General features: G+C 61.6%; 1 protein-coding gene across 5 annotated transcripts in view; it reads right to left on the bottom strand.

The window, feature by feature from the left end:
- The window catches only part of VAV2 (vav guanine nucleotide exchange factor 2), a 164,646-nt gene that overhangs the window by 26,105 nt on the left and 116,429 nt on the right, over positions 1–22,112 (bottom strand). For 4 of the 5 annotated variants that reach the window (XR_015243172.1, XM_086684417.1, XM_086684419.1 and 1 more), the window contains 5 exons: positions 14,088–14,190; positions 11,260–11,358; positions 9,223–9,291; positions 7,704–7,804; positions 441–540 (listed from right to left, as the gene is read on the bottom strand). Coding sequence is in view for 4 of the 5 variants with exons in the window: in XM_086684417.1 (XP_086540543.1) it covers positions 441–540; positions 7,704–7,804; positions 9,223–9,291; positions 11,260–11,358; positions 14,088–14,190 (472 nt within the window). In the remaining variant the exon portion in view is untranslated. The remainder of the gene's footprint in view (positions 1–440; positions 541–7,703; positions 7,805–9,222; positions 9,292–11,259; positions 11,359–14,087; positions 14,191–22,112) is intronic. The other variant, XM_086684418.1, reaches the window with a different exon arrangement.

Below are 22,112 nucleotides of genomic sequence, written 5' to 3' on the forward strand. Positions count from 1 at the left end.
AAGGGGGAGGGGGAGGGGGCCTGGAGAGGGGCTCACGGGGGAAAGCGGAAAAGTGCCAGAGACTGGCCCTGAGCCTGGGCGGGGAGTGGGGACAGGTGACGAGAGAGGGGGTCTCCTTGGCTTCCAGCAAACGTCTGTCACCTGGGGTCCCCGAGGGTTCTGCATAGGCCAGCACAGGGGCTCAGTCACAGCCCCTCGCCGAGCCGGATCGGGCCCTGGGGGTCTGCCTCTGTTGCACCTCCCCCTGCCCTCCCCACCCCAGCAAAATGCCGAGGAAAAACAATCACCGAGAAAAACATCTACAACCACCATCCCGCCAGTGCCCTCACGTCCACCTTCCCGCAAAACGGGCAAGCAACGGGCCGGTGAGCTGCAGCCTTGGAGACGCAAGGACAGCGGGGGGGGGGGGGGGGGGGGGCCAACCGCCAAGCCCCCATTACCTCGACCTTCTGTCGGAAGTCCTCCCGACTGGCGAGGAGCTGGTTCAGCGTGTTCTGGGCGTGCTCCATGTGGCTGCAATATTCCCCGTAGATCAGGAGCCTGGGCAGTGAACACACATACGTGCACAGTCAGTGACACGCTGCGGCTCCGGGGCCTGGGTTTAGATCCCCGTGGAAGGCACAGCAGGGGATCGGCAGACCCGTCCCCCCCCCGCCCCACGAGGCAGCTCCTCACTCGGTAACCTGCTTCGAGGTTCCGTTCTTCCCATGTGGCTGCCTCCTCCCCCTCCCGAAATGCTGCCAGGCCAGGGGGCTGCCAAGACGCTGGGGACAGGGGGCTCCCCCACGCTCTCCGAACCCAAGGAAGCCCCCTTCTGTGGTTCACTGCCACCCCAATCCTGCCTCCGGAAAGGCCAAAGTCAGACAGGAGAGAAGCCCCCTGCCTCCCCCCCACCCAGGCCTGGGGGACCCCAGGAAGGCTCAGACTCCTCCTGCCTGGCTCTGCACCTGCCCGGGGCGGTGGCCCCTGAGGTCAACCCTTGTTGCTTCCAGGTGACGCCGACGCTCTCCGCCGGGGTCCTAGGCACCCCCTTTCTCAGGGCAGAGTGGCATCAGCCCCAAACGCCCTAGAGAATGGGCATGGCCACCGGGCCTCGGGATGCTGGGAGGAGCCTCGGGCCCTCTCTCCTCCCCCCGAAGAGCCTCCAACACCACGACCGCCCCCCCACTTCACAGACCGGAGCCCCCGGCACTCTCTGGGCCTTGGGCTACCGGCCTGAAACTTCATCTCCGAAAGCCTTGTCACCCGACTATGGGCTCGGCCCCGGGAGCACCACACAGGTGACGACGCTGGTTGTGACAAGCAATGACGGCCACTCCTGGCACAACATCGGGACCCCTTCACCCACTTGTACAGGGAGGAGCAGTGAGCCCCACTCCTCAGGCAGGGAAACCGAGGCCTCAGTGAACTCGCTACAAGGTCACCAGCTGATAAGGGGTGATGGCCCCGCCGTCCAGTGACGCCCTGCCGGGTGCCAGAGATTCTGTGTCACAGCAAACGGCTGGAGGCCCCTCCTGGCCGGGCTCTGGAAGCTGGGGGCAGTCTCTGGGACACATCAAGACACGCTGGGACACACGGGCCTGTCCACCGTGGACACTGCTCCACCGCGGGGCCCCTGGCCGGGTGCTCAGGGCCGGCAGCTGGGCCCGTTGCCGGCTGCTGGTACTTTGAGAAGAAGCATCCTGGTCTGGGGGGCTCCCCAGGCTCCCGCTGTGGGGCCGGAGGGGCCTGGGGACAGACGACACCCACATTCCTCCCAGCTCTGGAAGGGCAAAGCCGCATGCCCGGAGCACGTTTCCAACCCAGCGAACCGTGATCCCGGAGTGGCCCCGAGGTGGGCAGCGTCTCCCAGTCCCCGACAGGCGTCTGGGCTGTGCCGTGCCGGCCCGTGCTCGCAGGCTCCAGGGCGCAGACGCTCGGCCAAGCGGCAGCCACATCCTCAAGCCACCCTGAGAACTTTGGCCGGTGCCAGCCTGCAGGGAAGCTTCTGGCATCGACAGACTGAGATTCTGCGACTCTAGTGAGAGACCGATCCAGTCCCGGACCTCACACGGGAGCTCACCTTCCCGGCCACTGTAAAGGAGAACGCCCCACGGCCGGGACCCGTGTCCGCAGCCCCGCAGAGCACCCAGCCCTGGCTGTGCCCTGGGACACGCTGACCGGACATCGCTTGGCATGAGAACCTGAGCCCTGGTTTCCACTTAAATGAGCCGGTTATCGAATTGAGAATTCTAGTATAAAAGTTGATTAAAACGCATCATCTCTGAAAGCATGGGGAGGAGGGTAGAGACTCCAAGGTTTCTGCCAGATGGTTTTAAATGAGCAGACCTGGCAACGGCCCAGCTGCCCCCGTGGAGGGAAGTCTGTGTGGGCAGTGAAGCCGCCTCTCCTAAGCACCGGGTGCTCACAGCTCTGGGTGGGCCAAGCCAGCCCTATGGGTTCCCCTCCTTAACTTCAGAACTCCCCGGGCTCATCCCGGCCCAAGGTTGTGGACAGAGCGGGTCCCAACCCTGCTTTCACAGCACGCCTCCCATCCCCAGACCGCACACTGCACTTCCTCCAGCCAGTGAACTTCTACCCATCCCTCAAAACCCCGCCCCATCATTTCCAGCTCTGCGACCTTTCCCCTCCCAACCCTGTCCCCGGGTCCAGGGAGGTGAGACAGAAAAGCAAGGAGACAGGTAGGGAGCCTCTGGGTAGAGGCCTGTCCAAAGCCGAGTGAGAATCTACCCTCTGCACCGGCTCTGAGCTCCAGAGACGGGTCTCATTTGTCCCCACACCGCAGCATTGAGCCCCGGGGGCCTGGCCTGCCCAGAGGCCTTACGCCTGGCTGCGAGGGGCCTGACCACAGGCAGTGCAGCAGCTGCAGCCGATTCCGGGGGGGGGCAGGGGAGCCCCTGCAGGGAAAAAGAGCAAAGCTTTAAGGACCCAAAGAGGCCGGGCCACGGGAGGCACTGACACCCGAGCTCAGCCTGTCCTCGTGAAACACCACTTGTAAGACGGCGGCCCTAAGGCTCTGAGAGGCGACGTGACTTCTCGAGGTGCCCAGAGATGGCGTGTCGGGCTGAAGAGTGACCCCGAAATGCAGGCGCCCTGGAGCCTCAGAAAGCGAGCGTATTCGGAAATCGGGTCTTTGCGGTCACGGCAAGGACGGAGAAGATAGCATGCCAGATTCGGGTGGGCCCCGAATCCACTGAAGAGTGTCCTTGGCCGAGAGAAGAGAAGAGGCCTCATAGGCCAGAAGCCGCATGAGGACAGAGCAGAGACCGGAGAGGCAGGCCCCAAGCCAAGGGACACCCAGGGCCGCCAGCAGCTGGAAGGGGGGGAAGGCCCCGCCCCCCCCAGAGCCTCCGGAGGGAGCGCCGCCCACCCACATCTGGATTTGGGCCCCGTGAAACTGCGAGAGTCCATTTCTGCCCCACACGCACTCAGATCTCTGGCCTGCGTCTATGCCCTGCCCCGTGCCGGGCGGCGTGGGCCGCGGACCTTACGCTCTGAGCCTACAGAAGGAAGTCACTTAAGGAAGTGAAAGCCGACAGGTCTTCCTTTTAACCACGAGCATCTCTCTGCTGCTGAGAAAAACCATCCGACACTTGGAAGTCACGCAACACGCACACGGGGGCTTCGTTCACGGTTCAGGGGCTCCGTGGGGCCCCTGGAAACAGCAGCCGGCCTCGGCCACCGGGGCCTCGTGGCCTGGTGGGAGACTGCCGGGGTGCAGACGCTCGCCGCCCTGTCGGAGAGGACACCCCCACGGTGTGCGGCTGGCGTCGCTGCCTCGGTGCTTCCTTCTTTCCCCGCCGACTCGGCGCACGGGCGCCTCACACGCCGGTCGGTAAGTATCTGACACGAGCTGGGGTCTCTCTGTTCAAGGGCCACGTCACGTAACTTCCTGAACGTGCAACTCGGACCGCGCTACGGAGGGGGAGTAGATGCATCTATCAGGGGGACCCTCACCTGCCCCCCGGGTGACCGCGTCACTCCGTCCTTTGTCACAGAACCCCAAGGGACGCAGTGCCCAGAGACAAGGCCAAGGCAGGTCCCGGACGCAGGTGGCACTCCCGGAGACACAGGCACGAGTCGGGACCACGGCCAGGTGGTGGCCAATGCTCTCCCGCCCTGAACCTCCCCGCCTGGGAAAGGAGGATCAGGAGGCGGGCAAAAGCCTCTCGGGGTCAGAGGGTCCCAGGCAGCCCTGCCGCGGGGGCTCGAGGAGCTCGGCCCTGGGCGGGCTCCCTCCCTGCACGCGCTGACAGACTGACAGGAGCCACCCAGCCTCCCGAGACCCAGGCCTGCGGCGGGAACCACAACCAGAGAGCGGCGCGACCCGGCCCAACACCCTGAGCAGCCAGAAACCGCAGAGTGCAAAGCGCCCGCCTCCGGCCCAGCCTTTCTCTCGAAGCGCCCACGGGTCTGCGCGGGTGGAGATGCTGTCAGTCTTACTCTGACGGCTGCTCCTTCGAAAAGCACTTGTGCAAAAAGCTCCAGAGAGTTCCTCCTAAGAGCCAGACCCTCGCCTTCTCTCCGGGACACGAACTCGCTGTGGCTGGTTCCCTTTGTAGTCTCGCCCCACTGACCTGGCTTGGCCACCCCCAGCCACATCTCTGTTCCATCCGCATCTGCAAAATGCAAACCCTTCCCAAGGCCCAGGTCCCACCGTGTGGGACTTGTCCCCTCAGGTCCACAAGGCAAGGCTAAGAGGAACATGTGCTTTGTCTGAGGACTAAGGCTGTATGAACAGAAGTATCCGCTCCAAAAAGAGGGAGGGGATTGTCCTCTGCCACTCTGGACGCTAGTCCACCCTTTATCCGTGATGAGCTGCCAGGATCTTGCCACTCAAATTCCTCAGGGGCTTCTTCCTAAATCCCTATGTTGATCTTCTAGGCTCTTGCAGAAGTCACTCCTTGGACAGTCTCTGCTTTGCTCACTTCAGTCCTGCTCCTCTGGCCTCTGCCAGGTCCCAAACAGTCCCGCTCCTGCCTCTCCCGGGGCCTTCCCTGCGGCTTTGCCCCCACCCTGCCCCCACCTCAGGGGTGGTGGGCTCTCGCCCAGGTCCTCAGCGCCCCCTCCTCTGCTACGAGCCCCTACTGCCCCCACACTCTCCCTTTCCCCGTGCTCTCGAGTCCTCTGCCTGTGAACTTGCTTCCTGACCTCCCCGCCCAGTGAGAGCAGAGCCTGTCCTGTCTGGGACACGGCAGGCACTCTATGAATGCTCGCCGAACCGCACGTCAGGACCTCAGGTGTCGACTCAGAGACGAGGAGGCGAAGGGGCAGAAAAGACGGGCGCCGGGACGGATCGTGAGGCCTGGAAAACGAGCTCTGATGAGGCGCAGCCAGCCCCCTCCCCAAACTACCCAGACTCCGGGGCCTGGCCTCCAAAGCCTTGCTGGGCGGTGACAGAGAGCCCATCTGCCGAGCTCCCGGTGCCGGAACACGATCCAGTCCCTGCGGCCGCTCTGGCCGTAGAAACAACGGTCATCCCGGCAGAAACAAGGCCCGAGAGCCCTGTGGGGCCCAAAGCGGAGCACAGAGGACGGCAGCCTTGTAAAGGGCAAACACCGTGGGGCAGGCTCTTGGGCCGGAGGGGGTTCCTGGGGAAGGGCAGTCTGTCCCTTGGCCACTCGGCCTGGGGGTGGCTCAACAGGTCCGTGGCCTCCCCCCCACCACCCGTGAGGATGAGGGTCGGGTCTGAGTTGGCTTCCCCGGCACACAGGCTTGTAGCCAGGTGAGAAGAAAGCATTGCTGGGGGCAGGGGGCGGGTAAGGGAGCCGCCTGTCCCCCACCCCGGGGCCTGCCAGCATGCCCTCATCAGCCAGTGCCTGGAGAAAGCGCACCCGCCCTCTGGCCACATCTGCCACCTGTCCTCAGGCACTGCCTGCTCCCTCGTGCCTGCCTGGGGCCCCACCCATGGCCCCTAGAAAGTGGGCTCAGGGATCCCCGCCCGTGCGGAGGGGAGAGAGCCCCCTGCCCGGAGCCACAGAGCACGCAGGGGAAGCCGCTTCAGGGGCTCGTAGAGGCCCCGGAATCCAGCCCTGGGATGGGCCGCCTGGCCAGGAGGACACGTGAGCTGAGCTGAGCGTCACCTGGCAGGTGCTGCAGGGGACCTCCCTGCAGATAAGGACGAGGTGGACCCAGGGTGCCCACCAGCTGCCCTGGGGCCTCCCCCTCAGACCCTGCAGAGTGGACCCCAGAATTGGCGTTCTTAACAAGCTCCCAGGTGGCTCGGACGACAGGCAGGCAGAGGAGCCGTGAACACAGAAGCTGGGGGCGCCTCCTCCAGAGTCCGAGGGGCAGGAGCCAGGGCACCGCCTCCCGATGGGCCTCCCGAGAATTCAGAGACTGGAACACTGTCCTCTGGGGCTCCCGCAGCCCCGGGCATCTGGCTGAGTCCTTGCATCATCTCGTTTCGTGCCCGGCTTTAAAGATGCCGCTGCCCGGGCTCCAGGAAGAAAGGCGGGGTCTGAGACCTTCGCTGGGACGGCAGAGCCACAGAAGCTTCCAGAATCCCAGTCCTCCCCTGCTGGGCTCCAGCAGGACATTTGGGGCATGGAAGGCATCTCCACACTCTTCCATCCACTGGGTTACTGGCAGAGAAGCTTAACAACAAACAGGTTTGTGGAGGCCTCCCGACAGCCACGTAATTCTTCGAGAAGGTTCCTGCGCTGGTTTCTAATGAGTTGCCAGTCTCCTGCCCCGACGATACCGGTTCCAGATGAGGGGCCCGGACGGTGGGAGGAACCACATTCTGCATGTTTCTGGCAGTGGGGAGGCCGGCACCGTCTGTGCGTCTAGACTCAGCCTGACCTCGTGGGTGCCAAGGGGAGGAGAGACACTGCCTCGGAGGCTGACGGGCAGAATCTTTGCCCCCTCGGGCTTCATGGGCACTTGCCCCGACGCCGCGGACACACGATCGGAGGACCCAGGCCTGCGCGTGCCTGTCCGGAGCCACGTCTCCCCACGCTGGGGGCTGCGGCTGGCGGAGGCCAGGATGGCCGGGTGCCCGTGCCCACAGCAGTGCTGCCTCCCCGCCATCCCGCCCGCCTGTCCGCCGGGTCCCGGCCACCGGAGCCCTTCAATGGCCACAGACAAGCCGCGTCGGCGATACGGGCCTGGCCTCAGTTTACCCTCGGGGCACCACGTGGCACAGACACCATCAGCGTCCCTCAGGGACAGATTAGGAAGTCCCGGCCCCGTGACACACACCGTCGAGGAAGCGGGGAACTGACCTCACCCCTGGGCACCCAGAGCCCGGAAGCCCCTTCCTCGGACCTGCGGGGGCCGGTTCGGGTCCTGTCGTTCAGCTGCCGCCCGCCACCCGTGCAGCTCGAGGGGCAGAGTCTCTCAGGTGCCAGGTCCCCGGGGGGCCTGGCAGGCAGCAGGTGCACCGTGATGGTGAGAACGGCCTCCAGCCACCAAGACCCCCAGGCACGGAGGCAGAGGGAGCTGGTGGAGTCCTCGGGAGGCCCTGCTGGGGAAGGTCACCCCTCCAGGCTGTGACGGCGGGAAGGGTGGGCAGCTCTCTCCGTGTCCCAGTGAGGACAGGGGTTCACAGGGGCTCACAGGGGCACAGCCACCTGCCTCGAGGGCCTTGCCGTGAGATTCCCACCTGAGTACCGGCACCTGTGACCGTCCCCAGGCCGGAACTGGAGGCCCCGGACGCTCCCGAGGCCCCGCGGACAGCGAGGGACGGGCCTGTCACTCACCTCTCCTTGAAGTCCAGGAAGACCTTGGCCAGAGTGCTGCCCCCTGCCATCATGGACACGTCAATGGCCCGCAGGAAGCTGTGATGCACTTTGATTAGGTCCTGGGGAGAGAGAGTCGTCGGTGCGTGAACGGGCACACCAGGCCGCCCTCTAGAACGGTTCCCATCTGCCGTGGTGAACTTAGAGAGGTCTGGGCTCTGGGCGCGCACCCCACGCAAACACTAGAAGGTGCTGTGGTGCCAGACGTGTGAAGGGACCTCTCAGCCGGCTCAGACACAGGGTGGCCCACTGGGGACAAGCCCTGGTGCCAGAGTGACAGCGATGGCCCCCCGGGGGGCTGTTCCCACTCAGCATCCTTGGACTATCTTGCTGTGTGCAGGGACAGAGGGGCTCTCTGCCCTGATCTTAGGTTCTGCGGGATGGAGTCCCTCCATGGGGACAGGTGTTCCTCCACGTTTCAGAGCAGCTGGGCGACCGGCAGGCAACAGCTCAGGGCTCCACACAGCCCCAGATCCAGGCTTTCAGCACTCTGGGGCTCCCCATGGCCCCCGATCCAGGTTCCCGGCACCCCGAGGCTCTCCACAGCCCCCGACCCAGACTCCTGGCCTCCCAGGGCTGCCACAGCCCCCGATCCAAGTTCCCGGCACCCCGGGGCTCCCCACAGCCCCCGATCTAGGCTCCTGACCCCCTGGGGCTCCCCATGGCCCCTGATACAAGTTCCTAACACCCCAGGGTTCCCCATGGCCCTCAATCCAGGTTCCCGGCACCCCGAGGCTCTCCACAGCCCCCGACCCAGGCTCTTGGCCTCCCAGGGCTGCCGCAGCCCCTGATCCAAGTTCCCGGCACCCCAGGGCTCCCCATGGCCCCCGATCTAGGCTCCTGGCCCCCCAGGGCTCCCCATGGCCCCCGATCTAGGCTCCTGGCCCCCTGGGGCTCCCCATGTCCCTTGATCCAGGCTCCTGCCCCCCCCCCAGGGCTCCCCATCGTCCCCGGTCCAGGCTCCCATTCTGTCCATGGCCATTTGTGCTGGCCACCACCCAAGGCAGGATAGACTCTGAGTAGGGGCACAGGGAGCTAGAGCCTCCCGAGTCTGGAGTCTGGCTCAGCCTCAACCAGGAGACCAGCACCCACCTCTTGAGGTGATAAGGGGCTGAGGGAGCCAGGCAGGAGCCGCTGCACCAGCTGCTGGCATGCTGCGCCCACTGGGCATTCCTGGACGAAACCCACCCACGTGTAGCTTCTGGGGCCTCATGCCAACCCTCCCCACCCTGCTGACAGAGAGGTTTCTGCTGAAACCCTGTCCTCCGGCCTCCGAACACCAAAGTTCCCGGAGGGCAGGGCGGCTACTCCCCTCCTACGCATCTGTCCTAAAAACACCCGTAGTTCTGACCAACCATGCAGCTGGCAGGGACGCAGCTCTCCAGGACCCATGGGGACAGTCGGGCTGGAGCCTGCCTGACATCCGAGCCGGTTGGAGACCTGGGCCTGCACACGGTGAGCCGCAGGCCCAGACCCTTACCTCCAGGTTGATGAAGATGGCCGTCATGTCCGCCGGGCTCAGCACCGGCCTCAGAGGGGCCATGTAGTTCTGGAACAGAGAAGCCCATCACCGTCAGCTCGCCTGGAGGGGGCCAGCCCCCTTTGAGGCCAGAGCCACCGGCAGGAGGGGCTCAGACAACCTCGCCAAGGTCCAGGGGCCGGGGGCCGGGGGTTCCCCGCGGGGCGGTTATGCAGGCCTGGCGCAGCGTTGCTGGAAAATGTGTGCATCCTAGGGGGGGTGTGCCCCACTGTGCAGGGTGGTGGCAGGACAGGAATGTGCAGGGGCGGGCGGGATTGGCCTAAGCAGCCACGCCCACCACACGGGCAAAGCTCCGAGGCGTCCAGCAGATTGGACTTGAACCCTGCTGCAACCCAGGGTGGGAGATGCTACCGCTGTTCGAGACATTTCCGGGAACGGAGGCCAGAGAGGTGAGGGCATCACCCGTGGGTACACCTCTGGACAGTGGCAGGGCCACACTTCCCACCTGAGCCTAGGTACGGCCCTAAACCTGCCATCAAAAGAGATACTCCCTGACCCGGAAGCCCCGCCGGGGCAGGGAGTGGTTCTCCGGAGTCCTCCGGGCCTGGCCTCCGAGAAGATGCGCACAGGGGAGACCGTCAGGTGGTGCCCCAGAGGCCCTGTGGTGCAGGACCTGCCGCCTTACTCCCCATGGGGTCCTGGCCCCTTGGGCTCCTCCTCGGCCGCCGTGCAGAGCAGGAAGAGAACCATCCGAGTGCACAAGCCTCTTCCCTGTGCCGAGGACGGGCTAGCACTCGGTTTTCTCGCGTGGGACGTGGGGGTAGCAACAATGACCTCGATGGCTAGGGGAAGATTAAAATGTGACTGTCCCCCCAAGTGCTCAGCACACCGCGTGCCCTGGCCAAGCACACTCCCTGCTTAACCCGCTACGTGCATCACGCCGGGGACCAGCAGCACCTGCCCTCGAAGGCTGGCCACGTCCCAGGGTGGAGACAGACGGCCGCAGCTTAGGACTTGGGCTGTGCGGAGGGACTGCAGAGGTCTGCAGGGCCCCGGAGGGAGCTGGCCTGGGAGCTGGGACCGGCGGGGGAGTAGACTGCCCGGGGAGGGGCCGATGGAGAGTGGAGGCCAGGGCGTGCAGCAGGGATGGGGCTGGTGTGTTTGCAGCAAGGCCAGTGGCCAGGGGGGTGGGAGGGCGGGCACACAGGCCTGGCTGAGGCTGGAGGCGGGGGCCTGGGGCCAAGGGGCATCGCAGGACTCCCGGCTGGAGGCCCTGCCGTCATGGCCGCACTTGCCCTACGCTGCAAGCAAAGAGCCACAGAGGACCCTTAAACAATGTTGGATGTTCACCCAGTAAGCACCAGCAGCTGGCAACAAGGACCTTCAAGCGACAGGGAAATGTCACTGAGCCAGCGTGCACGGGAGGCCAGAGCAGGGCGGGCGGGGGGAAGAAGGAGGCCCATCCGTGGTCCTCTGGGAGCTCAGGGGGCCAGCCAGGGAGAGAGGACTGACGAGCCATTCAGGGGAGCACCGGATGCGCCATGGGGGCTCTGCAGGCTCCCATCGGTGCGCCTGACCATGCCCCAGAGGCAGGACACTCCCAGCCATCTATGGGGTGGCTTTGCTGTGATCCCAGCTCACAGAGTGGGATCTCACAGAGAATGTCTTAGGTGAGAAGGAATACAGAAAGCACTTAACCTAGCGCTGAGTCTGCGCGAAAGAGTACACAGAAGGAGGTTAGTGCAGTGCAATCGGGAACAGAAGCTGTAACGATACCCAGTTTAGGCCAGAAAGAGCAGCAGAGACCAGTTCGGGGTGGTCCAGGGCCAAGGGGTGGGAGGTGGGATCAGGGACGAGGGTGACAGCCGACGAGGACACTGGCCTGTGTGGGGAGCAGAGGCCGAGGGGTGCCTGACGGCAAAGCCGAGAGGGCCACGAAGCTTCTGCACCTGTCACTGCTGCCCTGTGTCCCTGCCTGGGGACAGCACCGCCCCAGGGGACCGGCGGTCCCAGGACGGCACCAAGGCCCACACCCACCTTCTCAATGTCCTCCAGGGTCCGGTAGTACTTGGCCTCGGTCTCCTGAATCTCCAGCAGGCAGCAGTTTCTCTTGTCATCCTCGGACATGCCCATCTTCTAAAGGAAGGACACAAGACGTGAGCCGGGTTCCCGCCGGGCCCACCGCCTGCAGACCGCCGAGGCCTGGCCGCCAAGTGGGAAACGGAGGGGCCGGACAGGAGGCAGAAGGGGCCCGAGCCCTTCCCCTCCTGTTTGCAGATGGGGAAACTGAGGCACAGGGAAGGGATGGGCATGTGCCTGGGGGCTGGCGACAGCTCGAGGAAGGCGCGGGGCCTTGTAGAGTCTGGGCTCCCGCTGCCCTCTGTGAATCCTAGCAGACCAAGCACGCTCCAGCCCCCCCAGCATATACAGCAGGCGTGGCATGGCTTAAAGCACCCACTCTGTGCACAGGGAAAGGCTCTGACCAGCTCCGAGGACCCATGCCCACCAGCTGAGCGACCTGCGAGGGCCTCTGACAAAGATGCCAATGCCCTGCAGGCCTGGGCCTTCCCAGTGTCCCCTGGCCTCCACTCGGGGTCCTGAGGGAACAGCTCATTGCAGGCGTCACTGGGGACACGCTTCGGGGCAGAGCCTGCTCCCCAGCTCCTATGGGGGGGGGATGTGGCCAGAGGCGGGATTGACCAGGAGACCGTGTGGCCACAGGGGGTAGAGCCCGCAGGTGGGGGAACTGTTCAGAGGCAGCTGTGGATTTCCAGACACCCCCTTACGTTCTTTTAGGCTGAGCGGGCCAGATCTGTCCCTAAGTGAGGCTCTGGGGAAACAGTGCTGGGCCACGTGACATGCCATTTGGACTCATATCTGCCCTTACGCCATCGTCCTTCATCCAGATGGGGCACATCACCCAGGGGCTTCTTCCCGAGCCCACTGTCCCACCGGCCGGGGTGCTACACTGCTAATGTAGGGGCTTCAGGGGGATGTTGGGGGCCCATGATCCCCTAAAACTAGGTGCAAAAGTGTAGTGCCTGATAGCATCTCCCTGGGGACAGGGAGGCTTTTCCCAAGAGGTCTGAGACCTTCCCCGAAAGATGGAGGAAGACGGTGCTGGCAGAACTTACCCCGGGTCCCCCTCCACCTGCCACTTACCTGCATGTATCTGATCTGAACGCATGGAGGAAACAAACCACAGACAGAACCAGTTAGCAGTGCTCGTTATCCGGGCCCTGCTCGGGAGGTGGGGGCAAGCCAACGGCCCCAGGGACATATCACAACCGCCCGCCCGCTCCAGCAGGAGCCTGGTCGGGTGGCGAGGGACAGCACGGGGACCCAGCACGTCGCCAGGGTCTCCCTCACATGTGGGGAGCGACACCTGCCTTCCCTTGGCTTTATCTTCCTTTGGAAAGGTCTCCATCTACCTTCCACTCAGGCTGTTCGGACAGCTCCAGACATGACCGGGGAGGAAATAAAGCCAGCTGTTTTATCTCAGAGGACGGGCAGGAGGCCCGCCCTGCCAGATCGACAGGACAGCTCGAGGGCAGCAGCACGGAGCGCTGTTCGGACACTAAACAGAGTAGGGCAGGTGGGACGCCAGCTTGTCCCCTCCCAGCCCCCCGCGGGTCCTGCAGACAGCCAGGGTCCGGCCAAGTGGGCTTCAGGACCAGGGACAGCGGCAGGCTCTGGGGACGGCCCACTCGGGGGCCCGAAGGCAGGGGATCCTCCAGACAAGTGCAAGGGCCATTGCATTCACTGCTCCGCTTTACCCACAGGACGCTGGACTTCTAAGGGCTTGGGAGTGAGCTGGCCCCAGACCCAGAATGCTGGCTCGGCTTGTAGGCAAGGCAGAGGACGTCCGTCAGCGGGGCCACGGCTTGGCCTTCCAGCCCCGTGACTGACCTCCCGGGAAGGCTCAGGGGCAGAGCCGCCCCACTGCAAGGCTGTGGGGGGGGGGGGGGGGGGAAGGGCAGAATTGGCCCTGGGCAGACCTGGGGTCACAGAGAGAGACCCCTGCTAAAGATGGGGACCCTTCAGACCCTCCAGGGACAGAATGAGAAACCCTTTCTGAAGAGCAGAGTTTGGGGGCTGTGAGGGCCGCAGCCACGCTTCTCTGCCTCTCTTGGCCTGAGGCCGGGGGAGGGCAGGTGCCCCCGCTTCGTGCCCCCCCCCACCAACTGGTCACTCCCACACTGGAGGAAAACGCTGAAATCTGCCTTTTGAGAAATTCCTCCCACTTCTTTAGTGAAAGCATCAAAAAGCCTCCACAGTCGGCAACTGGCACCTCGACCAGCCCCCGGGGGGGCGGGGACGCAGGGGGTTGCGGCTGTCCCCTCCAGGGCCCCCACCCCACCCCCATCCCAGCCCTGCGGGACCCCCACCCTCCACACAGCAGCTGCCGGCAATAAATCCGCCCTGCAGCACACTGGTGTCCGAGAAAGTGCTCGCCAGCGCCGGTCGGAAATAAATATCCTCCCACATAAAAGACGCACAGCTGGCTAACTGAGCCAGTGGCGGTCTCCTCGCTCTCCGCACAAAGGCGTAAAATGAGGCGCGCTGTGCACGTCTGAGCATCCAGTGGCTATGCTCAGACTCCCCAGGCAGGAAGGACTTGGAATCCTGCACACCTCTGGGAGAACTCCGCGACAGCGCCTCTTGGGGGGGGGGGAGGGGCTCAGTGGCAGTGGGGTCACACCCCGGTCTCCTAGAACGTTCCGGAGGCAGGACTGGGCCCAAGGAAGGGGAGGAACCCCGCAGGGGCCGGGAGGTCTCTGGGGCTCCCGCAGTGCCCCCGCCCGACCCCCGGTAGCTGGGAGCGCTGAGAGAGGGGGCTGGGCTGCGGGCGACGGACGGCTTACCATGGGCTGCTGTACCTCCACCTTGATGATGTCCTCGTAGATGTCGTCGCCCTCATCTTCGCACGGGACACAGTCATAGATGTCTTCCCCCAGGTCATGCTCGCTGCGCAGGAGAGAAGCGGGTCAGGCGGGTGGAAGGCAGGTTCCGGGGACGCGGTGCAGGGGGCCTCCCCAGGGTTTCTCGGAGTTTGAACCAGGCAGCACAGAGAGCATCCCCTCGTGCCGTGCCTGCCGTTCTTCTAGAAGGACCTACCGTGATCACACCCCCACTCCTCCACCCTTTGGTCAGTGCTGGGGACTCTTGCCGGAGGCCCGGGGCGAGTCACTGCCTGAATTCTCGCGTGGTTCGTCACCCGGAGTGCCCGGCGCTGGGGCCTCTCCCCGGGTCAGCCCAGGTGCGGGGGTCAAGGAGCAGAGCTCGCACCTACCAGGGGGTGCGGAAGCGGAGCGAGTGGAGACGGACACGGAGTTTGGGGTGCAGCTTCCCGGACGAGGGCCAGGAAGGCACAACTCGCTTTATAATGCAACCGAGCTTCGTTTCAGCGCACGACCATGCTCTGATTCCCCTCTAACAAGCTGTCCTCCCCCACCTCCCAGACTCAGGTCATGGGACACCTCCTCCAGGAGGTCTTCGGGGATTCCCAGCCCCGTCTGTGACCCAGGACCCTCCTCTCATACAAAGTACATCCCTCCCGAGCTCCCGTTATCTTGTAAGTGCCTGAGGGTGAACCTGTCTCTTCCCTGGACAAAACCCAACCGCTTAACCCCGTCGGGTCGCCCTTCCTAGTAGGCGGTAGGTGTTCACCGCATCGGCAAACGAGCCGGTCCAACCACGTGCGGCGGGGTCACTCCGTCCCGGGCCCAGAGCGGACCGGCCCTTCCGTCGGCTGCCGTGGGGCCCGTCCTCGGGGCAGGCCGTGTTCACAGGCCAGCTCGCCCTGGAAGCCCACTCCATCCCTACCTGTGCCCGACACCGGAGACTCAGAGCCTGGGCTCAGAGCGGCACCTGGCAAAGTTGGCTTCCGGAAGGCACAGAGATCCGGTAAAGCACCTCTCCTCCCCCACGGCACCGGGCGGCCAGAATTCAAGGCGACAGAGGCAACGGCGGGGTACAGAGACAGCAGAAATGACACCCGGCGGCTCGCCAGGTCTCAAAGCCGGCTTGTGAATATTAGCTGTCATCGGACAGGCTGGGAGTTAGGGAGGCAGCGCCTGTATTCAGGAAAGGCCTCTGGAGCCAAAGACCCGGGTACCTCCCCCTGAGACTGAGCACGACCAGGCCCACACGTCTGGGCTTCCCTCTGGGGGGACCGGGGGGGCCGTGAATCAGCTCCGGACTAGAGGAGGGTCCCGCGAGCAGCCCATACGCCAGGGAAGGAGTGGAAGCTGGCCGGGGACGGGTCACTTGGGGCTAGACCAGCTAACAGACTCACTAACTACACCAACAGACACCTGCCCCCTGGTGAGCCCTGCGAGGCCCTTGAAAAACATTTATGCTTTTTAACCTCACAAACCCTGGGAGACAGAGAACACCAGGGCCATTTCACAGATGACAGACACACCCTGAGGCCCCGCAGCAGGCTGGGAGGGGAGGGTTCGCCCAGGCATAGCCTCCCTGCACCCGCGCCACCCCCTCCCCCGCCCCGCCCCGCCCTGCCGACCCCTGTGTGGGTCTGGATGGCTGTCCCGAGGCCTCACGCGGCAGCACGGTGCCCAGACGGTGACAGAGGCCCTGCTTGGAAGCAGCAGGGAGCAAAGCCGGGAAGGGTGCTTGCGACTCACGGGTGAGAACCCACCGACTCCGAGGCCCGTTGCCCTGGGTGGGCCCGGGGAAGGGCTGCTCTCGGAGACACAAATCACCTTCCGTGCCTCTCCAGACTCTGTCCCCAAAGGAAACAGCTCGGGCAGCTGTGCCCGCCAGGTTACTGGGTGTCCCGGCAAGTGCCTGCCCGGGTTCTCTTTGGCGGGTGCCCACCACCCCAGATGTTTGTCGCACAGCAGAGCGAGGCTGGTGACAAAGCCACTGTCGGGAATTCTGACGGCGTGGAACAGAGCAGAGACAGGGAAGCTCACGGGCTGCTAAATTAGACAACTTCAAAGGCAGCTGAGGCCATCCATGCCGTCTGGAGACAGACCTCGGCTCTGCTCTGATGGGCTGGGGGAAGGGGGTGGGGGGACCGTGACAGTTAAATATGCTAAGCACTGATGCAATGATAACAAAGACTGAAAACAGGCCTGGAGACGGGCCTCGAGGTCACCTGGTTCAGGGACAGCCAGCTGTCAGCACAGGGGTCCCCCTCCTCGGCCCACGTTTGAGGGGGACATCCTAACGGACCCCTGGACTCTCTGTGCCACCCGCTCAGAAGGGAAGACCTCGGCGCAGTCCCACCTCAGATCAGCCACAACCCGAGCTCCAGACGCAATTTCTTCGCTTTCACCAACGAGCCCAAGGCTCTCTGTGGCAGAGACGAGTGAGCCAGGGTGCATGGCGCCGGGCACCTTGCCAAGACCTTCCGGATCTTCTGGAGGCCATCGTCGCGTTGTGCTGCCTCCCGGCCAGGTGGACCGGTCACCACACTTTCTTTCACCGAGTGACTGATGACATACCAAGTTCTGGAGTTGGCACTGAGGCGCATTCAGAGAAAAACGAGGGCGGATCTACGGATCTCGGAGTGAAGCAGGCGCCAGCCCCATTATGAGCCCTAAGATGAGCGGTAGGTAGCGTTCTAAGGGGAAAAAGGATGGTGAGGGCTGGGGAAGCTTCCTGTACAGGCTGAACCTGAAGATGCTTTGAGCAGCTAGGTCCCGGAAAACGTGTTTCTCCGCCCCTCTCTCCCCTGGCACCTCCTGCAAGCCTGAGCTCACTCGTCCGCCCAGGCACACCCCACGTCCACAGAGCACTGCCATGTTTCAGGCATGGCCGCAACGCCCCACAATGGTTTTCCACCGGGTTTTTGCTACGGCTTCCACAGATCAGGACGCACGCTCACCATACCCTGTGACAAATGGATACCGCCGTGTAACTCACACCCGTCCCTTTATAGAACGTTCTCATCTGCCCCAAAAAGTTCCTCCTCTTCCTGATCAGTCCCCTCCTCTTTCCCCGTGACCACCCTTCAGACTACTCTTCCCCAAAGACTAGCCTTTCCTTTTCTCGAACTGGACATCCTTGGCATCCTGTGTTAGGATCACTTTTGCGTCTGGCTTCTTCGCCACCGTCGTCACGTCTCTGCGGATTCATCCATGGTGTTGCTCACACAGAGGCTCATTCCTGTTCATTGCTGAGTACCAGCCACTGTATGAACAACCCACAACTTGTCCTCCATCCACCTTTCAATGAACGCTTGGGTTGCCTCCAACTTTTAAAAAGAATTTTTTTTAATGTTTATTTTTGAGAGAGAGAGAGAGACAGATAGAGTACAAGCCGGGGAGGGGCAGAGAGAGAGGGAGACACAGAACCTGAATCAGGCTCCAGGCTCTGAGCTGTCAGCACTGAGCCCGACGCGGGGCTGGAACTCATGAACTGTGAGATCATGACCTGAGCCGAAGTTGGACGCTTCACCGACTGAGCCACCCAGGTGCTCCAAAATCTTTGTTTTCTAAGCTGCAAAGCTTATATTTTCTTCTAAGAGCCATATAGTTTCAGTGCTTACGCTTACAGACCTCTGATCCGGCTCAGATTTTCATGTATGGCATGGCGTAGAAATTGAGGTCCATTTCTCCTCAGGGATACCCGGGAGTTTTCAGGACAATTTGTTGAAAACTTTCTTCTTCCCGCTGGATTCCTTTGACCAAGACCAACTGACCACATGAGTGTGGGTCTACTTTGGAATTTTATAATCTATCCCATCAACCTATTCACCTGTGCTTATGGCGATAGCACTCTGGTTTGATTACTTTTTTTTTTTTTTATAGAAAGTCTTGAAACCAGGTGGTTTAAGTTCCTAGCTTTGTTCTTTTATGAGCTTGTTTAAGGCTATTCTTTTTTTTTTTTTTTAATTTTTTTTTTTTCAACGTTTATTTATTTTTGGGACAGAGAGAGACAGAGCATGAACGGGGGAGGGGCAGAGAGAGAGGGAGACACAGAATCGGAAACAGGCTCCAGGCTCTGAGCCATCAGCCCAGAGCCTGACGCGGGGCTCGAACTCACGGACCGCGAGATCGTGACCTGGCTGAAGTCGGACGCTTAACCGACTGCGCCACCCAGGCGCCCCTGTTTAAGGCTATTCTAAGGTCCTCTGTATTTCTGTATAAACTTTATAATCATCTTGCCAAAAAAAAAAAAAAATTAAAAACAAAAACAAAAACACACACGCACAAAGCCCCCTGGGAAGACAAGCATCTTAACAACAACAGTCTTCCGATCCATGAACATGGTATATACACTGCCATTTCTTAGGTGTTGTCAACCTCTTTTCCTGCCTCATTCTCTTTCTCTTCTCCTAGGACTCCACTTACACCTCCGTTGGACCCTTCTTTTCTCTGTTACTCAGAGCGTGTTACTTCCACCGAACGATCTCCCGGTCGGCGACTCCCTCCTCTGCCGTCTGCCATCTTCTGTTAAAGCGGATCCACGGAGCGTTCATTTCAGCGATCATGCTTTTCAGTTTTAACGTTTCCCCTTGGCCCTTTTCATAGGGCTGTCTATTTCTCTGCTGAGGCTCCCCGTCCGTTCATTCATCCGGCACATATTTTCCTCGAAGTTCCGGACCGTGTTTACAAAATTGCTAATGGTAACATCAGAGTCATCTCAAGGTTGACTTTTTCTTCCTGAATATGACTCTTGTCTGTTTCTTCACAAGTCTGAGGACTTTTTATTGGACATCAGACCTGACCGATAACCCATTACACAGGTTCCATTGTTCCTACCAATCAATACATGTTCTGGCAGACAGTTAACTGGACTCACGCTTCAAGCTCGGTCTTCGCAAGCAGTGAGCAGCCAGCCCAAACGGCTGCTGAATTCAGCTTCTGCTGCTGCATTTTTCTTTCTTTCTTTCCTTCTTTTTTACTGGAAACCTCAGGGTCTTTCTTGTGTGATGAGATTTAACGGCCAGCTAAGGCTTTCGGCGGATTATTAGATTTGGCGGCTTGGGGCTCCTTTTCTCCTGGGTCCCTCCCTTCCAGCATTTTCCTCCTAATTTTCTGGCTGCTCTACCAGCGCCCATGTCTTTCCTCTGACACCTCAAGCCGGCATGACTGCAGCTTTCTACTTGGACCGGGAAGCACCCTTGGGCAAAGGCTACAGGCTCCCCGTTCCCTCCCACAGTGTGCACACCTTGGAGAACCTGGGGTTCCTCCAGGGGAGAGTGACGGGACACAGTTACTTCCCTGTATTCAGAAGGGACAAGACGCCACAGACTAGGGCCCTGGGAATACACCCAGGGCGGTTACCCCAACACATGTCCACTACCAGGTTCTCAGCCTGTTTCCTTTGTCAAAATCAATAAAGAGAAGGGCCATTCATTCATATGGGGACCCTTTCCCATTCACCTCTTTCTTTCCACACCCTTTCCCATTCACCTCTTCTGATTCACTCAGGGCCCTGCGGCTGAAAACAGGCCCCTGGAAACCCAAGATGAAGAGTTGTACACTTGTGTCTTAACTTGCGACAGAAAAATCTAAAAAATGCAGACACCCTCCCTTGTCTCTGCTGTGCAAAATGTCTGTTACCCAAAGCCTGCTGAAGACTGGGGAAGTGACTTGTCGGTCACCTGACTATACTGGCCTCAGTTTCCCCTCCTCAAAGGGTCCTCATCCTACGGCCGTAGACCACTCACAACCCCACACTTTCTACATTTACCTTCCTTTCACTTACAAAAACACTCTCCCAAACACTGTTTAATGCAGGCCAACGAAGGTCCGTGCATATTATCTGAAACCACAAAATAGTGGCATTAGAATGACACTTCAAGCATGCTCCATGTTATGGGAGAAGGGAGGGGAATACACGAAACAGCAAAGTAGAGAGAGGGTTTCTTCTTAAGACAAAGTTATGAGGGCACCCGGCTGGCTCAGTCGGCAGAGCACGTGGTTCTTGATCTCGGGGTCACGAGTTCGAGCCCCATGTTGGGTACAGAAATTACTTAAATAAACCTTAAACAATTACGAAAGTAAAATCAAACATTCGTTTAACTCGGCAACTAAGAGAAAACACCTATCAGATTCGATTGGTTAAATCAATACCTATCCTAAGACCGATTCTGTGCCAGCAACTTGATGAAGGCATCAACTCTACGCCGTGGATCTCACGGTCCAGGTGGGGAGACTGACAGGGCAGCAGTCATGTCTGAGATACAGATGCTTCTAGAATACAGTAAGGGTGACAAGCTCTGCATCCCAACAGTTCAGTTCCTCTGGCCAACACTGGCACGGACATCCCACCATCACCTTGGTTTTTAGCAAAGGCATCGTCTCCAAGAGTGAGTTTCCTGAACAGGGTAGGGGCCAGATCACGAGTCTCAGGCATCTGTTGAAACAGATTCGTTTAGGTCATGACCAGCTGGGCCCAGCGCATCTGACGGCCGTGGCTGTCAGAGGGGAGGAAAAGGAAACGACAGATGGGGAGTTGGGGAATGGAGGGCGGAAGGTCCCCCGAGTGTCTGAGTGTCCGGCACGTAGAGCCACCCGTGGGAGGACCCTGGCCTCTGTTCTCTGGTGACACCGCTCCCTGAGTGTCTGGCTATGACCCAGGGCCTGCACACGGTCCCACGGGGGAGGGGGCCTCCCACCTGGGCCCGGAGCACTTGACCCAGCCCCAGCCCAACTGCCCCCAGTCCTGCAAAAGCCGGAAACGCCTTGTGCATCAGCAGAGGGCCATTCCACAGAGCTCCGATTGGTTTGCGTTCCGACTGTACCTTAATTCTCTGCGCATCAGCCCCTCGGGCCAACAGAGACGTACCTTGTGGAGGTTGTAAGTCACCAGAGGCTACACTTCATGGAAAAACTCAGCATCCCTGTCACGCCGGACTGTGTGGCTAACAGCACTCGATCAGCACTGGACAAGAGCCGACAGGTCCCCACCTCCTCAGGCCAGACAGGTGCACACCAGGTCTCCCTACTCAAGTTGGGAACTTGACTCTCACTAGTCCCCCCTCCACGCACCCCCTCCCCGACCCCGAGGTGAAGCAGTCAGGCGAGTCCCAGCTGGATGCTCAGCCCTGCCTGGCTCTGTCACTCTGGGCAGGAGAGCCTAAGCCTCAGTTTCCCCATCCGTGAAGTAGGAATAACCCCAACCCCTTGTTGGAAGGATCAACCACGATGCAAATGGCTAGCTGAGGCCTAGCATCCAGCCGGTGCTCGGTAAGCGGTGGCTGCGGCCTGCCCGCCTCTGCAGGGGGTGGGAGGGGAGGTTGGATGGGCCCATATTCGGCACAGGGGCCCGCACTCAATGAACAGACGCCATCGGCATTAAATACGCCCAGGTTTTGAAACACAGAGGCGGGGGGTCCAGACCCCAGGCATCAGTGCTGACCTGGGCCTCACGGGTTTCAGAGATGGCCCTTCTCTGTCCCCGCACCTACGAGCGAGCCCAAGGACGGTGTGAACGGGGTGGGTGGGGGGAGATCCTGGACCAAGTCGGAAAGGGCAGGTGAGCCTCGGGGCCCCACGCCCCAGAGAGACCTGCCCGGTTCCCCTCGGCCTCCCCGGCCCCCACCCCGCCGGGGCCAGTGACCTGCACCCCCCGCCCCCTCCCTGTCTCCCCTCTCCCCTCCCCCCATCTTTTTGCTCCAGCGGGCAGCTGCTCTGACAGATGCTAAATCCCGGCAATTATTTTCATCCTCACAATGGCCCGCGGCCCCTCCCGCCTCAGACCCCGGGGTCTGGCCCCCAAAGCCCGGCCCGCCCGCCCCGATTTTGTTACAGAAAGTCAGCTGCTCCAAGAGGCCCCCGCCGCCCCCGCCGCCTGAGGAAAATCAAAGAACGGCGAACAAACTCTCCGCCATCCGCCCCGGGCGAGCCCGCGTGTTTACGCGGACATAAAACACTGTTGACAGGCGCGGAGGTGCGCCAGCCCCGGGCGGT

This window comes from Puma concolor, chromosome D4 (assembly GCF_028749965.1).
Source record: "Puma concolor isolate L17-30 chromosome D4, mPumCon1.1.hap2, whole genome shotgun sequence".
NCBI classification, from domain to species: domain Eukaryota; kingdom Metazoa; phylum Chordata; class Mammalia; order Carnivora; family Felidae; genus Puma; species Puma concolor.